Here is a 19,549-nt window from a genome sequence, read left to right as displayed (position 1 = left end):
TTGCCAGCTTTTCCTTGGTGTTTCCTGCTGTTTATTTTAGATCATACAATAATATAATCACAGAATGGTTTGAGTTGGAAGGGACCTTCAAAGATCATCCAGTCCAACTCCCCTGCCGTGGGACATCTTTCACTAGACCAGGTTGCTCAAAGCCCCATCCACCCTGGCCTTGAACACTTCCAGGGATGGGGCATCCACAGCTTCTCTGGGCAACCTGTTCTAGTGTCTCACCACCTTCATCGTAAAAAATATCTTCCTTATGTCCAATCTAAACCCGTCCCCCTCCCCGAGCATCCTGGCTTTTGCCCAGGCACCCAACTTTGAAGTGGGGAACCCAGTGGTCCACCCTACTATTACCGGGGACAATTATTACCTGCTGTGGATCTACCGTCTTCACTTTCGCCTCCCTTTCCTCCCTTGTACGTGTGCGTTTGGAGGGTCCGGGCTTGTCCCTGCGGTTTCCTGGGCCAGGCAGCCCGGGGAAGCTGAGCTCCCGCGGCTGGGCAGAGGCAGGGAGCGAGGCACGGAGAGGAGGGGTCATTTTAAAGAGCACCCGAGCAGAGGCTCCGGTCTCTTTTGCTCCCTGTGACAGCAAAGCGTCACACTGGAAACCACAAGCTGGGACTTACCAAGTGGCCTCTGATCTTTCTCTCTCTTTTGTACCACATTTGCTCTCTTTTTGTCTTCTCGTTTTCCAAGGAAGAGGCATTTTCGCTGACAGCTTCTTGGACAGCTCTGGGACAACATTTTTCTGAGGAGGGTAAGGGGGTTTTAGCTCCTCACTTTGATAGTGTTTAGAAGATAACATTTTAAGGGGGGGGGGGGGGTTGGTTGTTTGAATGCATTGTTTTGGGACCCCAAGTATCCTTTGGCATGAGTTGTTCTTAAGATAAAATAAATTGGGTGAAAGCAAATGGCTATAGAAAACCAAATCATCCAGGGTTTTAAAAGTTCAGTAACTTGGATCTATTATAGGATCATTTGATTTGTTTCACTGGGTTTGCATGTCCTGTCACTTATGTGCTTATACACTAAACTGGTTGGTGACATTTCGGCTGACGGAAAAGTGTTTTTCAGGAAAAAACTTTGTAGAGTGGACATTTTTGAACAGAGAGCTTAAAATGTCACGTATTTAAATGAGCTCTGCAATGATGCAGTGAGGCAATAAACATTAAGTGCCGCATGTATTAAAATTTTTAAGTTATGGGTCTCTGAAACTATTTAGAACCTCAAATATGACTGCCAAAAGAATACGCCCTTGCTAGCTATAGAGTTGTGGCTACTAATATAGAAAGCTATAACTATGTGGATAACGTACAAAGACATCCGAAAGTCTTGTTTTGCCTTTAGTCTGTGCGCCAACAAATACACACGACACTTGGAACATCATAGCTTTTTGCAACAAAAGTTGTGTTAAACAGCCAAGCGTACTAAAGCACCAGCTATACCTTTGACTGAACCTGTCTTAAAATGGCAAGCTGCTGGGAGGTTGCTATTCTGGGAGGTGACTCTGATAGGTCTCAACAGATGCAGCTCCTGGAATGCAGCCGGAGCGGGGGGAGCCGGGCAGCAGCTGACCCCTGCGCTGGCACACCGACATTTTGGGGATCGCAGCTCACGCCAGTGCGGGCTGACACTGACGCTTTCAGCACACATGGCCTTCTCCCTCGCCTGCTCTGCACATGGTTGTCACCCAGCAGCAGCAGCAAAAAAAATCCTGGTGCTCGCAGGCAGCAACCATTCCTTTCTATAATTAAATTACCATTTTGTTATGTGCTGTGTGCTTAAGGAAAAATTGATGTGCTGAGATTCTAGGTTGAAATATTACTGAAGTCTTTTTATTAAGTTATCTAAAGTAATCCAGTTGTTTGTTTTATCACGAAGTAGCATTTCTTCATGTTCTGGTTTTCATGAATGCAGGGATCACGAAGAAAATTAGCATGTAGAAATTGTTTTAAAATAAATGGATATACTGGAGATAAATGCTATATTTGAATCTATTTGAATGCTGATCTCAGCAATTCTGTTTTAACTGTGTTATTGAAGATCAGTGCTTTTCTTCAAGGTATATTTGCATATACAAATATATTTGTTTGAAATAGCCCCTTTGAAGACTACTTAGGGGCCGTCTCACATTGCATTTGACAAAAATGTGGCTCTTCATTTCAGCAAGAGCTGGAATGTGCCTAGAGTTGATACATGTAATTCAAATATCTGTTCTAACATAACTGTATGGGAGTAATTCTTACCTTCACACACAAAGACCTTGTTTAAAATAACACGTCCTGCTAGAGTTTGCATGACATTTTTTTCAAATAAAAGTTAGACTTCTTCTCCCTAAATCTCCAGAAAGTCCTAAAAGTAGGATTATAAATTTAAAATTACTGATATTGAAAAGCAAGCAAAGTGTGCTATGAGTAGAAAGTATTTGCGAATCTGACATGGGAAATAGAATATCATCAGTCTAGAAAATCAAAAGTGTGGAAGCAGTTTGGAGCAGATCCTAAATCTAAAATCCGTATGACATCATACTAAAATTCACTTTCTCTTTATGTCTTGTCTTGCTTTTTTCTTCAAGAATTTCTCCCACTCTTAATATTTCCTGGTCAAATTCTGAAGTCGCCTGTAAGTCTGTACTCGCCCTGGAGTAAACATGAACAAAGTTGGGGGCCCGCAACTTTCCTTTGCTTCAGACTAATGAATTCAGCTCTAGAACCTGGCTGATTTAAATATATATTTACCAAATTTTACACTCTGGAAAACTCATTCAGAGAATTTAAGTCTTTGAACGTGGAGATAATAGGTGAATGTTAATTTATGACCTTATTTTAAAAAAAAGGAATTACTTGTGGGCGTATTCTTCACAATTTGCATATTGATTGTTATTAATAAGCAGCCACACTACGATCTAGGACAGTATAATAGTTCCTAGGAAGATAGGTTATCCTGTATGTTTTACTTTTGTGCCATTTATATGTATTGACAAAGGTTAGATTTGTTGCATAATCACATAGCTGTTAAATATCACAACTGTGGTGTAGCTCTAAACATTTTAATTTTATTTTTAGCAAGCTCTTGGCTGTAATATTTCATTGCAGTCATGGCCCCTAAGAAGAAGAATGTGAAAAAGAACAAAGCAGATATCAATGAAATGACTATCATTGTGGAAGATGGCCCCCTCAGTAAACTAAATGGCTTGAATGGACTCTTAGATGGAGGAAATGGTTTCAGCTGCATCTCATCTGAAGTTTCCGACCCATCATATAGCCCAAATCTCTTGGAAGGTCTAAGCAGAATGAGACAAGAGAATTTTCTTTGTGACTTGACTATCAGTACCAAAACCAAATCCTTCAGTGTTCATAAGGTGGTGATGGCTTCAAGCAGTGACTACTTTCACAACATCTTAAAGAAAGATCCATCCACTCAAAGAGTAGACCTCAATGATGTATCCCCATTGGGTCTAGCTACTGTTATCACCTATGCTTACACAGGAAAACTTACTCTCTCACTTTATACAATAGGTAGTATTATTTCCACAGCAATTTATCTGCAGATTCACACCCTTGTAAAGATGTGCTGTGATTTTCTAATCCAAGAAATCAGTGTTGAGAATTGTATGTATGTTGCCAATATTGCAGAAACATACGGACTAAAAACAACAAAGGAAGCAGCGCACAAATTTATTAGAGACAACTTCATTGAATTTTCAGAAACAGATCAGTTCTTAAAACTTACTTTTGATCAGATTAATGAACTTCTTGCAGATGACGACTTGCAGTTGCCTTCTGAAATTGTTGCATTCCAGATTGCAATAAAATGGCTGGAATTTGACGAAAAAAGAGTAAAGTTTGCTGCCGATCTCTTAGGTAACATCCGTTTCGGTACCATCTCAGCCCAAGACCTTGTCAATTATGTTCAAACTGTGCCAAGAATGATGCAAGATGCAGACTGCCATAAGCTCCTAGTGGATGCCATGAACTATCATTTGCTTCCCTATCACCAGAATACACTTCAGTCCAGAAGAACAAGGATCCGCGGAGGTTTCAGAGTCTTAGTTACTGTTGGCGGACGCCCAGCTCTAACAGAAAAGTCTCTTAGCAGAGACATCTTATACAGAGATCCTGAAAACGGATGGAAGAAGCTGAGTGAAATGCCTGCTAAAAGTTTTAATCAGTGTGTCACGGTGATGGATGGATTTCTCTATGTGGCCGGTGGGGAAGACCAGAATGATGCCAGGAACCAAGCCAAGCATGCGGTCAGCAATTTCTGCAGGTAACTGATTATTTATTTAAAAGGGATAGAGAGATGTATTCCACACAATGCAGGTAGATAGACCAAGCTGGTTTGTGACACGCAGCATGAACCACTCAGATAAACAGAAGGGGGACAGGGTGGGGGAGGTATGGATGCCATTCTATATTAAAGTTTGAATGAACAGAAATATGCAGCTGAAGTTATGCAAAAACTTCACCATGGTTACACATGCACAATGAGAAGTGAGGAAAACCAAGAAAACTTACTCTGAGTGGAGGAAATAAATAGGAACATAACTAGGAAGCTCTGGGATGTTCTAAGGTACCATTAAAATGTACCAAGTCAGACAAGGTGAGACTTTTTAAATTTCAAGAGCTTCTGATGCCTCCCAGAAAGTTCTGAAAAACACCTTTTACGTGTTAGAATCTTGACTTTCTATGCACCATCTGCCATATTTTCAACAGCTTTTATACTGCATTTCATATCCTTCAGCTTTTTTATTTATCAAGAGTTTAGAAACAATGTCACCATCTCATGAAGGCTATATTTCTCTTCTATGGTGTACCCCAAATAATACCTCACTTCTGAAATATTACAGCTCCTATTTGTAGTCATCCAAAGACTGCACTGGTCAGAAGAGTGCATAGCCAAACATGCAGTAGTCAGATGGGTGGTACTAGTTTTTAAATAGTTTGACCTAAAAGCTGACAGCGCACAATAGCTTGAAGCAAAGGCTGGAGGTGAGACAACTCAGCTTTTTGCTACTAACAGACTATGGACGTGCAATGACAATATACAACCACAGTCCTACCAATGCTTCTTTTTCTGCTCCCAGAAGGAACTTTCAGGTAACTTCTCCTGAGGACATCAACCAACATACAAAGTTAATGAACAAGGAACCTTCTCTAGATCAATTTTATTGTGTAATCTACTTTTTGTCAGAAAAATATATCATGTAAAGGAGATTATGCTGTCGCTCTCCTGACCTTCTGCCTTTAAGCTATGTCCCACATTCTCACAAGGAGCTGTGTGCTCGGTGCACACCGTGGTTGTGGGGAGGAGGTGGGGAAATCCTCGTGGTCCACGGCTGAATGGGTTCTGCTCCCTGTTCTGCCATTAACCTCGAGCATGTCAAGTCACCTCAGTATGTCTGTGGACTTGGTTTCAGAGCTGCAGATGACAATGCTGAATGACAGCTAACAATTAGTATTTACTTTCCCATAGTCTTTTTCTCATGTGATTCTCTGGTCCCCTCAGCATGCAACAGGCGAAATGTATGCGCCTACTAATGTACCTCACTCAACCCCTTCAGGAGTCATAATTTGCTATTTCCTATTTCAAAATTGCTCATTTAAATGTCAAGGACAGAGAATGTTATTTCAGACAGGAATGGTGTTAGAAAGCAAAGATGTTCTTTCCACATAAATCTTACCCCGTATGAGTGGCAGGGAAAGAATACTTACCATTTAGAAAGTACTAAAAAGATGCAAGTATAAATCACAACCTAACATTTTTTAAAACACTTTGAGTAAATTTTGACATCTTTGCTGTAGGCATAAATTGCAAAAAAACTTCTAAGATTTCTGTTGTATGTTGAAAGTATCTCTTCCCAATATTCTAATGAGGTTAGTGTACAAAAGCAAATTAAGGAAGAGTCAGATTTACTTCATTGAAATAATTCCAGGTTTGAATGATAAAAACATATTTTCCTCCAATCAAAAACTAAGTTTATTTGGAAAGGTAACGAGGAATACCAGTTTCATTCCACCGACTTCTAACGGGCTAAATAACTAACTAAAATTTTAGCAACTTTGCACCTGCAGCAGTAGTAGGACAGAGACAGGACTGTAGAATTTAGCAGAGCCGTACGTGAGACAGTTACCCTCTTCTTTTAATGCTTTCAGGTACGATCCTCGTTTCAACACCTGGATTCACCTGGCAAATATGAATCAGCGGCGCACTCACTTCAGCCTGAATGTGTTCAACGGCCTCCTTTTTGCAGTGGGCGGTCGCAACTCTGAGGGCTGCCTCTCCTCGGTGGAATGCTACGTGCCTGCAACTAACCAGTGGCAGATGAAGGCGCCCCTGGAGGTGCCCAGGTGCTGCCATGCCAGCGCGGTGGTGGATGGTCGGATCCTGGTCACGGGAGGTTACATTAATAACGCTTACTCTCGCTCAGTGTGCACGTACGACCCCAGCAAAGATAGCTGGCAGGATAGGTCCAGCCTCAGCACCCCAAGGGGGTGGCACTGCGCGGTGTCCCTTCTGGAGAGGGTCTACGTCATGGGAGGGTCTCAGCTGGGGGGGCGAGCCGAAAGGGTCGACGTTCTCCCTGTGGAGTGTTACAGCCCTTACACGGGGCAGTGGAGTTACGTGGCCCCACTTCAAACCGGAGTGAGTACGGCTGGCGCCTCCACCCTTAGTGGGAAAATTTACTTAGTGGGTGGCTGGAATGAAATAGAGAAAAAATACAAGAAGTGCATTCAGTGCTATAACCCGGATCTCAACGAATGGACAGAGGAAGATGAGCTGCCTGAGGCCACTGTGGGCGTATCCTGTTGTACGATATCCATGCCCAACACCAAGACAAGGGAGTCCAGGGCCAGCTCAGTCTCTTCTGTCCCAGTCAGTATTTAAATACGGGTCTAACCAGCAACAACTAAAAATGTTTACCAGCACAGCAGTATAATTAACCCTTTAAGTAGCATTTTCGTGCCTAGATGGAAAAAAAATCGTTGGCTTTGCAACAGTTTTAACAGTGCAAATAGGCCAGTTTCCATGATCTTTAATACTGGTGGCGTGAAACAGTGTATTAGGGATAAGAATCTTCTTAGAAGGAAGAGAGAATTAACCCATAACTGCAGAATTTCATTCTCTTCCTCACTTTGCCACTGACTTACTGTACTACCTGAGGCACATAATTTAATTTCTTTGTGCCTTGGTTTTCTTACCTGTAAAATAGAGAGAAACTTGCTTCAGAAGATTGTTGCGAGGCTTTGTTAATACTGAGTTTTACATGCTTTCAGAGCCCAAAATGAAAGTCAAATATTGCTAGTAATAAATCTCAACATACATCAGAAATGTGCCATGTCATCATAAAAATGATCAGTTTTGTTCTTTTCTAAGCATTTTCTATTATGATAAACAGAAGGGAAAAAAAACCAAAACCAAAACCCCCAAAATATAGCATATAGCATGTACAAACTTTCCTTTTGGGGCAGTGGTATTCACAGAAAATTTCTCAAAACATTTTCTCCTTCAGAAGTATGAAAGAGATCCCTATCTTCTGCCACGGAACCCTTTAATTCTCATATCTAATGCTGTGACATGGCTTTCAAGACCTGAATCCACAAAATACCTTAGCTCCTGTAAGCGCTATGAGCCAGCCCCAGGGGCTACCTTGGGTGCCAGATTGCTCTTCTGATCTCCATGGGTACACCAAGGAGCAGACCGCTGCCCCATCCTCCTCCTCATGCCAGGGAGACTCTCCTGTCATTCCAGGTGGAAGGCATGAAGGCCAGTCAGTATGTCTGCTCCTGTTCCTGCTCTTCCCATCTGTGTAGGAATGTACCGCTGGGTTATCTGCTCGTCTGAGAAGGTCCTCGCCAATGCAAAGAGCTAGGAGCTGCCACAGCGGGGGCAAAGCCTGGAAGCTGAGTTCATGCCAGGAGGCACCAAGGGCTCATGGTGTCTGAGCGTGGAGAAGATGCACAGAGCGTCTCTCTTCCTCAGTATTATTCTGGCAAATAACCAGTAGAGTGAGGAACAAAGATGGAATAAAGACTGCGGGATCTGCCTTTAAGAATAGGATATGTGTGTGGAAAACGGTGAATCATGGGAAAACTGGATGAAATCAAAGAGACTTTCCTCAATAGGAACGAAGAGATACCTCAACACCTTTCTTACCAGGTGTAGGCACAACATCACCCAAAGTACCCTTCTCCTGGGCATACTATTATGTATCTCCTTTTGAAGCCTTCATTACAGCCCTTTTCATGGAGCTTTTATTCACGTTTTTCCAAAGGCTAGACTAATGCTGTGCCTGTTGAAGTCTGCAAAGTTTTCCCAGTGAGTAGAGTGAAATCTTTGCTCAACTTAGGTTACCTTCCAAGAACTTTTCTTTCTAGTTTCAGCATGCAGTGGGGGGAATTAAGCATGAAACCTAATCCTGTTCCCTTAGCCAAAGGGATATGCAGCCCGTAATGTCCCCTGAGAATTTGATACCAAAGGACTGCTGTCAGCACAAAATGTCTATATCCTTCTGTCTGGAAAGGAAAGAAGCAGTACAAGGAAATAAAATGATTTAATATAACCAAAAGGGCAGAAGTTCACTCACCTTAACCAATTCATAGAAGCTTCACGTGCAGTTTCCTCAGATTATCATTGACACCTCCAGGCCCCGGTGCCGATGAGAAGGCATGCTCTTAGCAGTGTTTATAAGGTAGCCGAATTCTTACCTCAGTTGCAAAAGGGAAACACTAAAATTGTCTGTAAGTGCAGATGTTGTTGAAGCAAGCATTTTCAGGACTCATGCTCTGCTCTTTGTAGCTTTCTTGCAGCTACATATCGAGCATCAGCAGGAGCATGACACAGTATTAGAGATGAAGTAATTCACTCTGTCGGTTGGGATTAAACTCCGTGGTACTCGGTCCTGTTTTCCAGTTCTAACTTAGAGTTCGGGTCTGCATCCTGACTACACAATTTTAAATCTCAAATTCTATTTTTGAGTGCTGCATGTTATTAGAATGTACTGCATTGCAATGACTTTTGGTCAGAGTAGCACTGTCATATAATTTTGATTAATTTAATTAGCATACAGTCATCCTTTATCCCATTTAATTCAAATGAATAATAATTCAAATCCACAATCACAGAACAAAACATGGAATTGTGTAACAGAGTAAGATTACTTTGTTTTAAATATGAAAATGCTGTTCTTGCCCATTTCGGTCACCAAAAGCTTCTCATGGATGAGAGCAAAATTTCTCTTTTCCCAAAGTCATGACCATGTGTTCCATATGAAAGTAATTAGGAAGCTCTTTGAAAAATCCATCTGCTCCAATATTTTTTTGTAAAATTTTAACACTATTAGATGAAGTTGCTTATCCATCAAGTCCAATGGAGACACAAATACACATGCCCAATTATAAGTTTATACATAGTCCAGTTATTTAGTGTTTCTAAGGTACCCATAAGATGGTATTTAGGAATTGAAGAAACAATTATTTAATTATTTTGGCCTCAGACGGACATTGGATGAAATTGTCATATGCAAGTGTCTCTTTTTCCCTTTAGGAATTCAGTTCCAAAATGCTACGAGTAGTCAGACGTTGCTGCACCCTTTCCTCTTTGTAAGCCAACGCTTCGTATACATCAACAACCATCTTCTGTTTTCGAGTAGAAAGTTATTTGTGAATGATGGGCTAAGTGCAATGAAACTAGTCTCTTGCTACTTAAAGGGTTAAAAACTTTGGGGGCCAAATCCTTTTCATCTTACTCACAAAAAAGTTCCATTGACTTCAGTGGGACAACTGAATAAGATGTACAGGATTTTGAACTCTTGGCCAAATTCTGGCAGAACAGTAGATAGAGATGCCTGCCAAAACTGTCATACCCAGAAGGAAGACTGCTCCTCAGCCTCTGCTGCCCTTGGCCATGACAAATCCATAAAGATATGTCCTAGGATGGGAGCCAAGTACCACTGGCCATGTGTTCCTTCCGTAGCACAAGTTAGGTACCTACTTCAGGCCAAAAATCTTAGGTAGATTAACAAATGATATTGTTAGCAGTATAGCACTTCAGGGTGGCTTTATATTATTTTCTCTAAACATCTGTTTAGGCTTCAATTGCGCATTGAGCCAGGATTTGGCCCTTAATATGTGACAATATCAGCTGGACTTAATATTGATCATACCAATGTACTGAGCTACTTGTGACATTTTTATGGACAATCTTGTTTTGTTAGAACTGTGAAAAATGGCGTGTATGTTGTGTTTTATGGGGCGGTGTTCTTTCATTGTCCAGTGCCATATTTTCAATCTCCAAATGTTTAATAACAACATCTCAGTTGAACTTGAAATATTGTATATCCCCAAAAGAAATTTTATAATGCAGTTTAGGTAGTACTGTATGTGGTAATATTAAGTAGAGCAGAGGGCTTCCAACTGTATGTGATGCAGATTGTTAGAACACTACAGGGATCTTCTTTAATGCTATACTAATAGTAAAAAAAAAAAAAAAATTTATATATATATATGCTGTTATCTTCAAAATTCCTTATGCCCATGCATTTTATAGCTGACAACATCTCTGCTTCCAAGGAATTCAAATCTGAATATAAGCTTTCTTCAGTCTGTGAGTGAAACAGTTTGATAATGTTTTGTTTTCTTGTTTATTCATGCTTGTGTAGGTGCATGGGAGAGTGTGTTACAAGGTTGTGAGGGAGGAACTTACTGTTGGAAAGTTATGCTGAAAGGAAGATGTTGTGCTTAGTTCTTAATCAAGATGAGATCATGATCATTTAATCTCTTCCTGAAGTTAAGCCGCAAGATCATATGTGGATCGGTCAAGAGTCCAGTAAGCTTAAGTGCCAACTTCTAGCTGGTCAAAGAGGAAAGCAGACAAAATTAGCATCAACCAAAGCTATGAGGTGTTGAAAAGTGCTTTGTGCTGAGATTTTTAAGCAGCAGTTCTTGCAGGAAAAAGTACATGATGAATGAAATGACTGAATAAGACCATGCTTTATATTATTCTGAAACCTAGATTAGTTATCTTACAGTTTTAACTCTTTCCAAACCCATGCTGGGTTTAGGGGCAGTTTTTCCCTAGTAGCAGCTGGGTTTGGTAATTCTAGTTGCAAACCCAGCAGTCACACAAATAGTTGTATGCGCATGCATACCTTCTTGAATTCTGTGGGACTTCTCTTATATACAGTTATTCTTATGGGTTTATATTTGGAAAATTAAAATACAAGAACTAAATCCATAGGTAAACAAACATCAATGTCTAATGAAAGCCAACATGAAGGTATTAGACTGATCCTCAATATCACCATTCAATAACCCACTTACCATGCAGGCACATGAAATTTTTTTGAGACTAGATTTCCCCATCAGGATTATTTCCTTGGGGACGGCTGCTCAATGAAATCCTATGTACGCTCCAAGAGTTTTTGTGCAACACGCAGGATGGGAGATGCAAGAGGCTCCAGATAGTAGACAGGGGAAGATGGAGCCCCTTAGAACAGTCAGTAGACTAAGATTTTGTTCCCAGTTCTCAAGGATGTTTGAGAAATACGTGCTGGAAAGAAGCACCTACTTCAACATACCTTTCCATAAGCAGCTTTGCTTATGTTCTGTAACTGAGATAGGCCAGCCTTTCTTATGAAAAGCAAGGCTCAATTTTCAATTGCCTGTGACATGAATTCTCAGTTTAATTGAATTCTCAATCCATTTTAAGCTGGGTTTACCCAAGCTGGGAGATCTTTTTCAAGGACTGAATCCACCTGCTTGGAGAATGCAGTTGAAGCCAATAGTCCTACTATAGCCTCTTGACCTTTTTGCAATGAATCTTCTCATCCTTTTGTTAAGACCTACTTTGTATAAGTAATCAAAAACATTGTAATGCACAGATTTATACTTTGACTCCTCCATGCAAAAGGAGGATCTCTTGTCCCTTTTATTTTCTTTTTTCTTATTCATAACTGAGTGACTCACAGGGCACCAAAGAAGATGCACAGATGTGAATAGTACATAAAAGCTCATCTGTGAATCTAATTCAAAAAATCTCATCACTGATGGCCACAATAAAGAAAAGGACACATTCTGGAATGCCTGCTGGAAAGAAGGGGTGAAAAATGAGTTGCTGGTGCTGATTTACAAGTGTGACACTGCTCAGAGCTCTGTTCCCAGAAGTTCCCTAAAGAATAAAGGAAAATACATACAATTCTATATAGCTTGTGTGAGCGATTCAGTTAATACCAGATGAGTTTTGCCATGCAAAAGACTAGTATGTGTTCATTGTTATCTCAATGAAAATTAAATTTTCAATAAAAATATAGGCAATTAGTAAACTTATGAGGAATACATAGTTGATATCTGTTGGTAAGAATGGGAACACACACATTTAGATACACTGGATGTTACACTAGTTGCTGCCTTGGCAGATTTTTTTGTCAACAAGAAAAGTTAAAAAAGTAACTTATTTGTGTAAAGCATTTCCCTGGCTTATAAGTGTTAGACATATTGCTTATACAGATAGGTTTTCTAATTATACACTTTAAGGATGGACTGTGATAACACAAGGGAACATATTTCAACAGAAAAAAAATAATCTGTAAGTGTAATGTGAGAATGTTACTACTTTAAAATTTGTAGTGCAGCAGTTGTTGTTAAGAGGAATAACAGCATGTTGGTATTTTTCATTGTATGCTTTAAATAAAATTGTCGACACACGACACAAACAAATTATTCATATTGTAAAATCAGTTGGAAAGTGTAAGACTCTCAGACAAATGCCTGGTTGCAGTTGAAATATGCTTTGTTTTCTGAGCCCCGTGCTGATCCTTGCTTTCATATCAACCAACTGGAATGTTTGTTACACCCAGGCTGTCAAACCACCTTCACAATAAGCTACACAGTGTGACACTGAAGCCACTTCTGTCTTTTTCATTTTATTACAAAGACAACAACTCGCTTTTTAACAATGAATTCCACAGTCATTTGTTGTAATCAAAATGCCTAACAAGAAATGATGATAAATCAGATGTCTGATTAGCAATTGAACATGTTTTCATTTGGATTGTATGAGTAACAGTATTGGAAATAAAAACGTCTAAATTTTAAGGAAGAAAAATTAGTCCAAATTCTGAAGAGCAATTACATTTTGCCACAGGTGAGAGGCTTTGCGGTGCCAAAAAGCATTGCCTGTGTTTTGACACCAAGGGCTTGGTTCACAGCATGATTTGGCATTTGGGAAATGTCACAACCCAAAGGGTTACTGTTGTGGTTTAAGCCCAGCCGCAAAGCCGTTCACTCTCACTCACTCCTTCCCCCTGGCCATGGTGAGATGAGGAGAAAACATAAAGAAAGGCTTATGGGTTGAGACAAGGACAGGGAGGGATCACTCCCCACTTATGGTCACGGGCAAAAGACAGGTTCAACTTGGGGAAGAAACAAAATCAATTTAATTTACTACCAATCAAATCAAAACAAGGATAATGAGAAGTAAAACCAAACCTTAGAACACCTTCCCCCCACCCCTCCCTCCTTCCCAGCTCAACCCCACTCCCTGTTCTCTCTCCCTCCTCCCCCCGGCGGTGCAGGGGGACGGGGAATGGGGGTTGGGGTCCGTTCCTCACACCTTGTCTCTGCTGCTCCTTCCTCCTCAGGGGGAGGACTCCTCACTCGTCCCCTGCTCCGCCGTGGGGTCCCTCCCACAGGAGACAGTCCTTCACGAACTGCTCCAACGTGAGTCCTTCCCTCGGGCTGCAGTCCTCCAGGCACAGCCCGCTCCAGCGCGGGCTTTCCCCTGGAGTCCCGGCCATCCTGGGGGGCATCCATCCCCCTGCTCCGGCGTGGGCTCCTCTCTCCCCGGGCTGCAGGTGGGCATCTGCTCCCCCGCTCCCCTCCGTGGGCTGGGGGGGACAGCCTGCCGTCTGGTCTCCCCACGGGCTGCGGGGGCATCCCCTCCTCCCCCGCTCCTCCTCCCCTCCTTCCTCACTCCCCTCGTATCCGCAGAGGGGTTCCTCTCCCATCCCGATCCCCCCACTCACTGCAGGTTCCCCTTCTCAAGGCTGTTCTCCCAGAGGCGCTACCGCCGTCGCTGACGGGCTCGGCCTGGGCCAGCGGCGGGTCCGACTCGGAGCCGGGGAAGCTTCTGGCAGCTTCTCACAGGAGCCGGCCCTGCGGCCCCTCCCCGCTACCAAAACCCCGCCACACAAACCCAAAACAGTTACCCAGCCTGCGGCTGTGCAGAGATCGTGATCACGGGTTCCTAGGATTCCACAATACATAAGGGGACAGAGGCTTTATTCTCTAAACTTCTCTACTGTATTACAGATTACCACAAGTACCACAAAAATCACCCCTAGCAAGTATGCAACCACAAAAATGACCACTAGCAAATATACCTATGGTTAATAAAGCTAATATGAAGATTAATGAAGTGAAATGAGTGAATATATATCAAGTTATTACAAATTATTATCAGCAACCAGTAATACAGTATCAATCAATAGTATGGTGTCAATCAATAATAGCATCAAGCAGGATGGTAGCACAACTAATGACAGCAACATCCAAGTAGGTATATACTATTACGGATAACTACAACTTCTCATTAGTGAAGCAAACTTATCAGCAATAATATAACAGCAGATCATGAAGCGAATTAGACAGATTTCAGAAGGAGCCAAACCATCTCAAACAGGAGAAACAAACCAGTCCAGGGCAGGGAGGACACCCAACCGTCCCCAAAAGAGGGGAGGACAGACCCAAGCAGTAAGATAACAGAGCCTCCCTTCAAAGCAGATCCCCAACACAGAGTCAAGTCAGCCAGAGTTCCCAATGGGAGTCCAAGAGCTCATGGGAAGTTCAGGCGGGATTCAACCAGGAAGTTCTCAGCAAGAGACACTCCATTTTGGATAAAAATTAAGTCCTTCTTATAACAGAGAGACAGAAGGGAGTGTAGGAGGTCCAACTTTGAGCAGCCAATAGATGGTCTTAATTTCTATTTTTCACCTCTAACAGCCAAGAGATGATTCCATTTTCTGTTCTTTCAGAGCAGTTTTATTTTTCTATGCTGTTTTCCACCTTCTCAGATGATAAGTTGCCATTACAGTCCCTTGGTTTTGTGCTTATTGGTGGTACTTTGGCGTGTCTCCAGTTTCTGGGTCCCCGGCTGTACTTTCAAGGACACTTGTGGTTCCCAGGCCCAGTCCCCAGGCTCACAGTCCCAGGCTGGCAGGCCTTTCTCTGTCAGTATTTTTCAGCAGACAATTTCTTCGGTTCAGCAATTTTCCCCTTCTAACCAGGCCACCTGTATGGCTGCTCACAGCCAGGTGAGCCAAGGCAGCCAGGCGAGCCTGCCGGCCATGAACCAGGACCCGTGCACACCTAGAGCAGCAGTCGGGCTCCTCAGGGTGCCCGAAAAGCCGCTACGTGCCCGTGGGTGCGCTCACCTAAGCATCAGGTGCGGAGGTCAGGACTCAGCCATCTGAATGTACCTTGCGCAGGTGCCCCAGGGGCTGCAGGGCATCTCAAATGGCACTAGGTGTCAATTTGTGGGCCACTAAGTCAAGCCTGGAGGAGGGGATTTATTTGCCCCTCTAGTCTCTACCTGGCAGTCCAGAAGTGCGTGGCTGTCCTCCCAGTATGCCAATATGTCCACTAGTCCTGGCTGCCTTGGGTATCTACGGTGTCTAAAATGCGCTGAAGCCATTGTCCAAAAAGGTCTGCTAATGTAAAAATCACTGTGTGATTACAACTTACTGCAAATACCCTGTGTAAACAAATTATTATCAGAATTTACATTGCTGTTCTCACCTTCTTTGTCTCAAATGCTGGTAGAAAGCTACTTGAATGCTAAGTATAAGCATCATTTCCATCAGGGGAGAAATCTATTAAAAGTGATGATGTCTGAATCTGGTCCAGGACAGTAGGATCACATATTGTTACTACCTGATGACTATTGTGTCCATTCCTGGGGTCCCCAGTATGAGAAGTATGGAGCTACTGGACAGAGTCCAGCAAAGGGCCACGAAGATGATGAAGGGACCGGAGTGTCTCTCCCGTGAGGAAAGGCTGAGAGAGCTGGGACTGTTCAGCCTGGAAAAGAGAAGGCTCAGGGAGGTCTTATCAATGTATATAAATACCTGAAGGGAGGGTGCAAAGAGGACGGAGCCAGGCTCTTTTCAGTGGTGCCCAGTGACATGACCAGTGGCAATGGTCAGAAGCTGAAACACCAGAGGTTCCCTCTGAACATCAGAAAACACCTTTTCACTGTGAGGGTGACCGAGCACTGGCACAGGTTGCCCAGAGAGGTTGTGGCGTCTCCCATCCTTGGAGATATTCAAAAGCCATCTGGACATGGTCCTGGACAACCAGCTCTAGGTGGCCCTGCTTGAGCAGCGGGGTTGGACCAGATGATCTCCAGAGGTGCCTTCCAACCATTCTGTGATTCTGTGATAGCTGGTTGGTAACTTACCAGTGTAAAGAAAGTGGTGAAAACAGTTCTTGGGGAACAAATGTATCTCTAGAACCTGCAGCTTATATTTCACCTGGATAGAGGTATGACTCAGAAGGCAAAAGATTTTGGGAACAAAGGTGCAGAACTTCTGCCCAGCAAGCATGAAGTGTTGAGGTGTATCAGTAAATCATTTCCCAACAATCCTCAGACTCTGGCCTTGAATCTTTGATTGTCTCAGATGTGCCCTTTCACATGAATAATGTTGTTGCCAGAGAAAAGGCCAGTGTTGCTTTGCTTGGCATAAAGAGATTTCTTTGTATGGAGGCATAAGCTGTAGAAGGAGACTTAGTATATGTTATTCACTTACCCTAACCAAAGTTTTACCATTTGTACGGAAACATAGCCAAGATCACAGCAGTACAAGAGGGATCGCAACCTGCTCTTGTCGTGCAGAAAGGGAACAGCAAGGCTCTTCCTTGGTCTCCTGCCAAGGCTAGTAGCACAAAAGTCCTGACTTCATGGAAGGAGTAAAGCCGATGTGGCATTGCTATGTCCTCCCCACAAAAAGGCTGAACAACCTGCTACTGGCATAAGTCATTGGTAGATGACTTCTTCCTGAAGCCGGAGAGGGGAACGGGGAGAAAATGTTACATTTCCAGCCAAATCTTCTGCAGCAGCACAAGTATCCATGATCTTTTATTGAGAGCAGGTAGTAAAATGGTCATCCAGGGCTTATCTGTGAAGAAAAAGATAGAAACTAACAGAGTACACAACAATTTAGGACCTTCATCTTCTGGTTATTATCTTCAAAATAGTCCAAGTAGCTGGGGTGGAAAGAATAATGTTAAGTAACATTAAAGTAAAGAATAATATATATCGTTGCCGGGAGCTGAAGTAGAGCCGATCAAAATTCAGGAATGATTTTGAGGAAGCAAAAGGGATGATTTTTGCTTCAAAATTCGGGGTTGATTTTGAGGAGTCAAGCCATGAATGTGTGGTAAAAACTGCAAAAATGACAGAACTTACAATTGGACTATGATAGAAAAGAAAAAAGATTTTAAGCAAGTCTTGACAGATGCATTATTTGTCAGCATCACTGAAGTAAAAAACACAGATTAAAGTAAAAACTAGCTGGATCCTTTATTTCCTATAATATTTGCCTTGTTACTTAAGGGTCTGATAAAACTGATTTTTCTCTACTGCAGATACATTTCAGAGCTTACAATGTCATCATTTTCCTTCAAAAACAGTTAAATAATATAAGTGGAATATTCTCTTAGTGAAAGCTGGTTTTCCCTAAAGTATCCATAATTTAGCTGTACGTCTTGCATAGATTTATGGTGTCTGTTATACCAACTGAAGCCCAGTATGTAGAGGCCTGTAAATTGGTATGTTTCTTCTTTTTCTGAAATGCTTATAAGGTAAATGTTACCCAAGCCTGTGGCAATGTATTCTTTTTTCATTCGAAGGACACCATGTATTCCGTAAGTAGAATCCCCACGTAGCGACATGAGAATAGCCGTTAAGATCAGTGGGGTCAGAATTTTGCTGAAGTTAATTAGAAACAGCCAAATCGAACAGACTGCTTTTATTTTGTGTTATTTATGTGTGGGATTATTCTGAGCCAAACAGTGAATTTGTTGAAGTTACTTATCTAAACAAAGAGAAAAATTCAGAGTAAGAGTCTTGCAGCCTGTAACTTGCGTTCTTATCACTTCAACCGGCCACAGAACAAATCACGACGTCTCATCCTGTGTTTAGTAATGCCAGCTTTTAACTACAGCGCGAACGGTTATACGGGGAACTTCTTCGGTAAGGCAGCGCTCCGAAGAGCTGCTCAGATAGCCACGAACACCGCGTTGCTTTCCCGAACGTAGCAAAGCTTGCCTTTCTCAGCCTGGCTTAAGGTCAGCTGGGCGCTTGAACTTCTTGCCTTTAGTCACTGCCTCCCCAGGAAATGAAATTCAAACTTAAATTCGGCGCCTGATCCTCCCGCTATTCCCGACGGAGCATCGCTCGGCTGCAGGCTCTTTTCTTAAGGGCTTTGCTCTGCTGAGTCCTTTCGGCGAGGGGACGCTGGAGGGCACCACAAGGACGGAGCTGGCGGCGGGCGGCGGGCGGCCGGTCCCCGCGGGGCTGCAGCGTCTCTCGGGGCCGGGGCCGGGGCCGGGGCCGGGGCCGGTCCCCGCGGGGCTGCAGCGTCTCTCGGGGCCGGGGCCGGGGCCGGGGCCGGTCCCCGCGGGGCTGCAGCGTCTCTCGGGGCCGGGGCCGGGGCCGGCGGCTGCGCGTCCCGGTGGAAAGCTGCCGGCGGTAGCGGGGGAAGGCGGAGGGAAAGCCGAAAACCAGTTGTTTCAGCCGGCAGCGCTCGTGTCGGAGGGGAAGGGGGAGGAAGAGAGGAAGAACATCAAAGGCGATCGTTACATCTCGTAAAAAAGCGCATTTCAGCAGCGGGCTGCCCGCTTTGCTTTGTCTCATGTCCACCTACTGTCCGCAAACATTCTGGGAGAGAAGCCTGTAACTCTGGAGGATCCCAACAGGCTGGTGCCTGAAAAATTCAGTGAGGATGAGCTGAAAAATTCTGATTCGCTAAAATCAAAGTGCACAACAGCGCATGAGGTTTGGCAACATGTTCATCAGGAAGAGGCTTCTCAGCTCCAGGATGAATTTCTGGTCACCACGAGAGAGCATCATCCCTGCAGTCGCAGTGAAAAGGACGCTCAGCCTTGGCTGGGGAGGACGTATGTCTTTCGTCTTTTTGGCTCGCATCAGAAACTTTGTTTGCATGTTCCAGATGTGTGATCTCACCACCAACCTATTTGAAAGTTTCTCTTCCTCAGTTGCTTCTGTCTGAGCTGTTCCAGTTTGAATAAATAATTTAATATTTACCACCCTTGCAGAGGGAGGGTGAATAGATGTCTTTTCAGCCTCCCAAACTAAGTGTCCTAAATGCTGATATCTCAGCTCAGGACAAGTTCTTGCAAGAACATTTTTTGCTTTCATCCCAGTGCAGCATGAACCCATTTTGGAAAGTACTGAAGTTTAGCAGATGGGAAAACCAGTTATTTCCCATGTTGCTGGGAGAACGGTGCAGCCAACAGATTCCTGGCCC

The 19,549-nt window shown here is 43.1% G+C and overlaps 1 protein-coding gene across 1 annotated transcript; it reads left to right on the top strand.

The window, feature by feature from the left end:
- The first annotated feature begins 552 nt into the window (after positions 1 to 552).
- On the top strand, positions 553 to 12,719 carry KLHL31 (kelch like family member 31). The gene is made up of 3 exons (XM_030037917.2): positions 553 to 760; positions 3,069 to 4,272; positions 6,159 to 12,719. Exons 2-3 carry the CDS (start codon positions 3,101 to 3,103, stop codon positions 6,889 to 6,891), a joined length of 1,905 nt encoding a protein of 634 aa, XP_029893777.1. The 5' UTR covers positions 553 to 760; positions 3,069 to 3,100; the 3' UTR covers positions 6,892 to 12,719.
- Positions 12,720 to 19,549: the final 6,830 nt, after the last annotated feature.

This window comes from Aquila chrysaetos, chromosome 15 (genome assembly GCF_900496995.4).
Source record: "Aquila chrysaetos chrysaetos chromosome 15, bAquChr1.4, whole genome shotgun sequence".
Taxonomy (NCBI): Eukaryota; Metazoa; Chordata; class Aves; order Accipitriformes; family Accipitridae; genus Aquila; species Aquila chrysaetos.
This window is presented reverse-complemented; position numbering and strand designations above follow the sequence as displayed.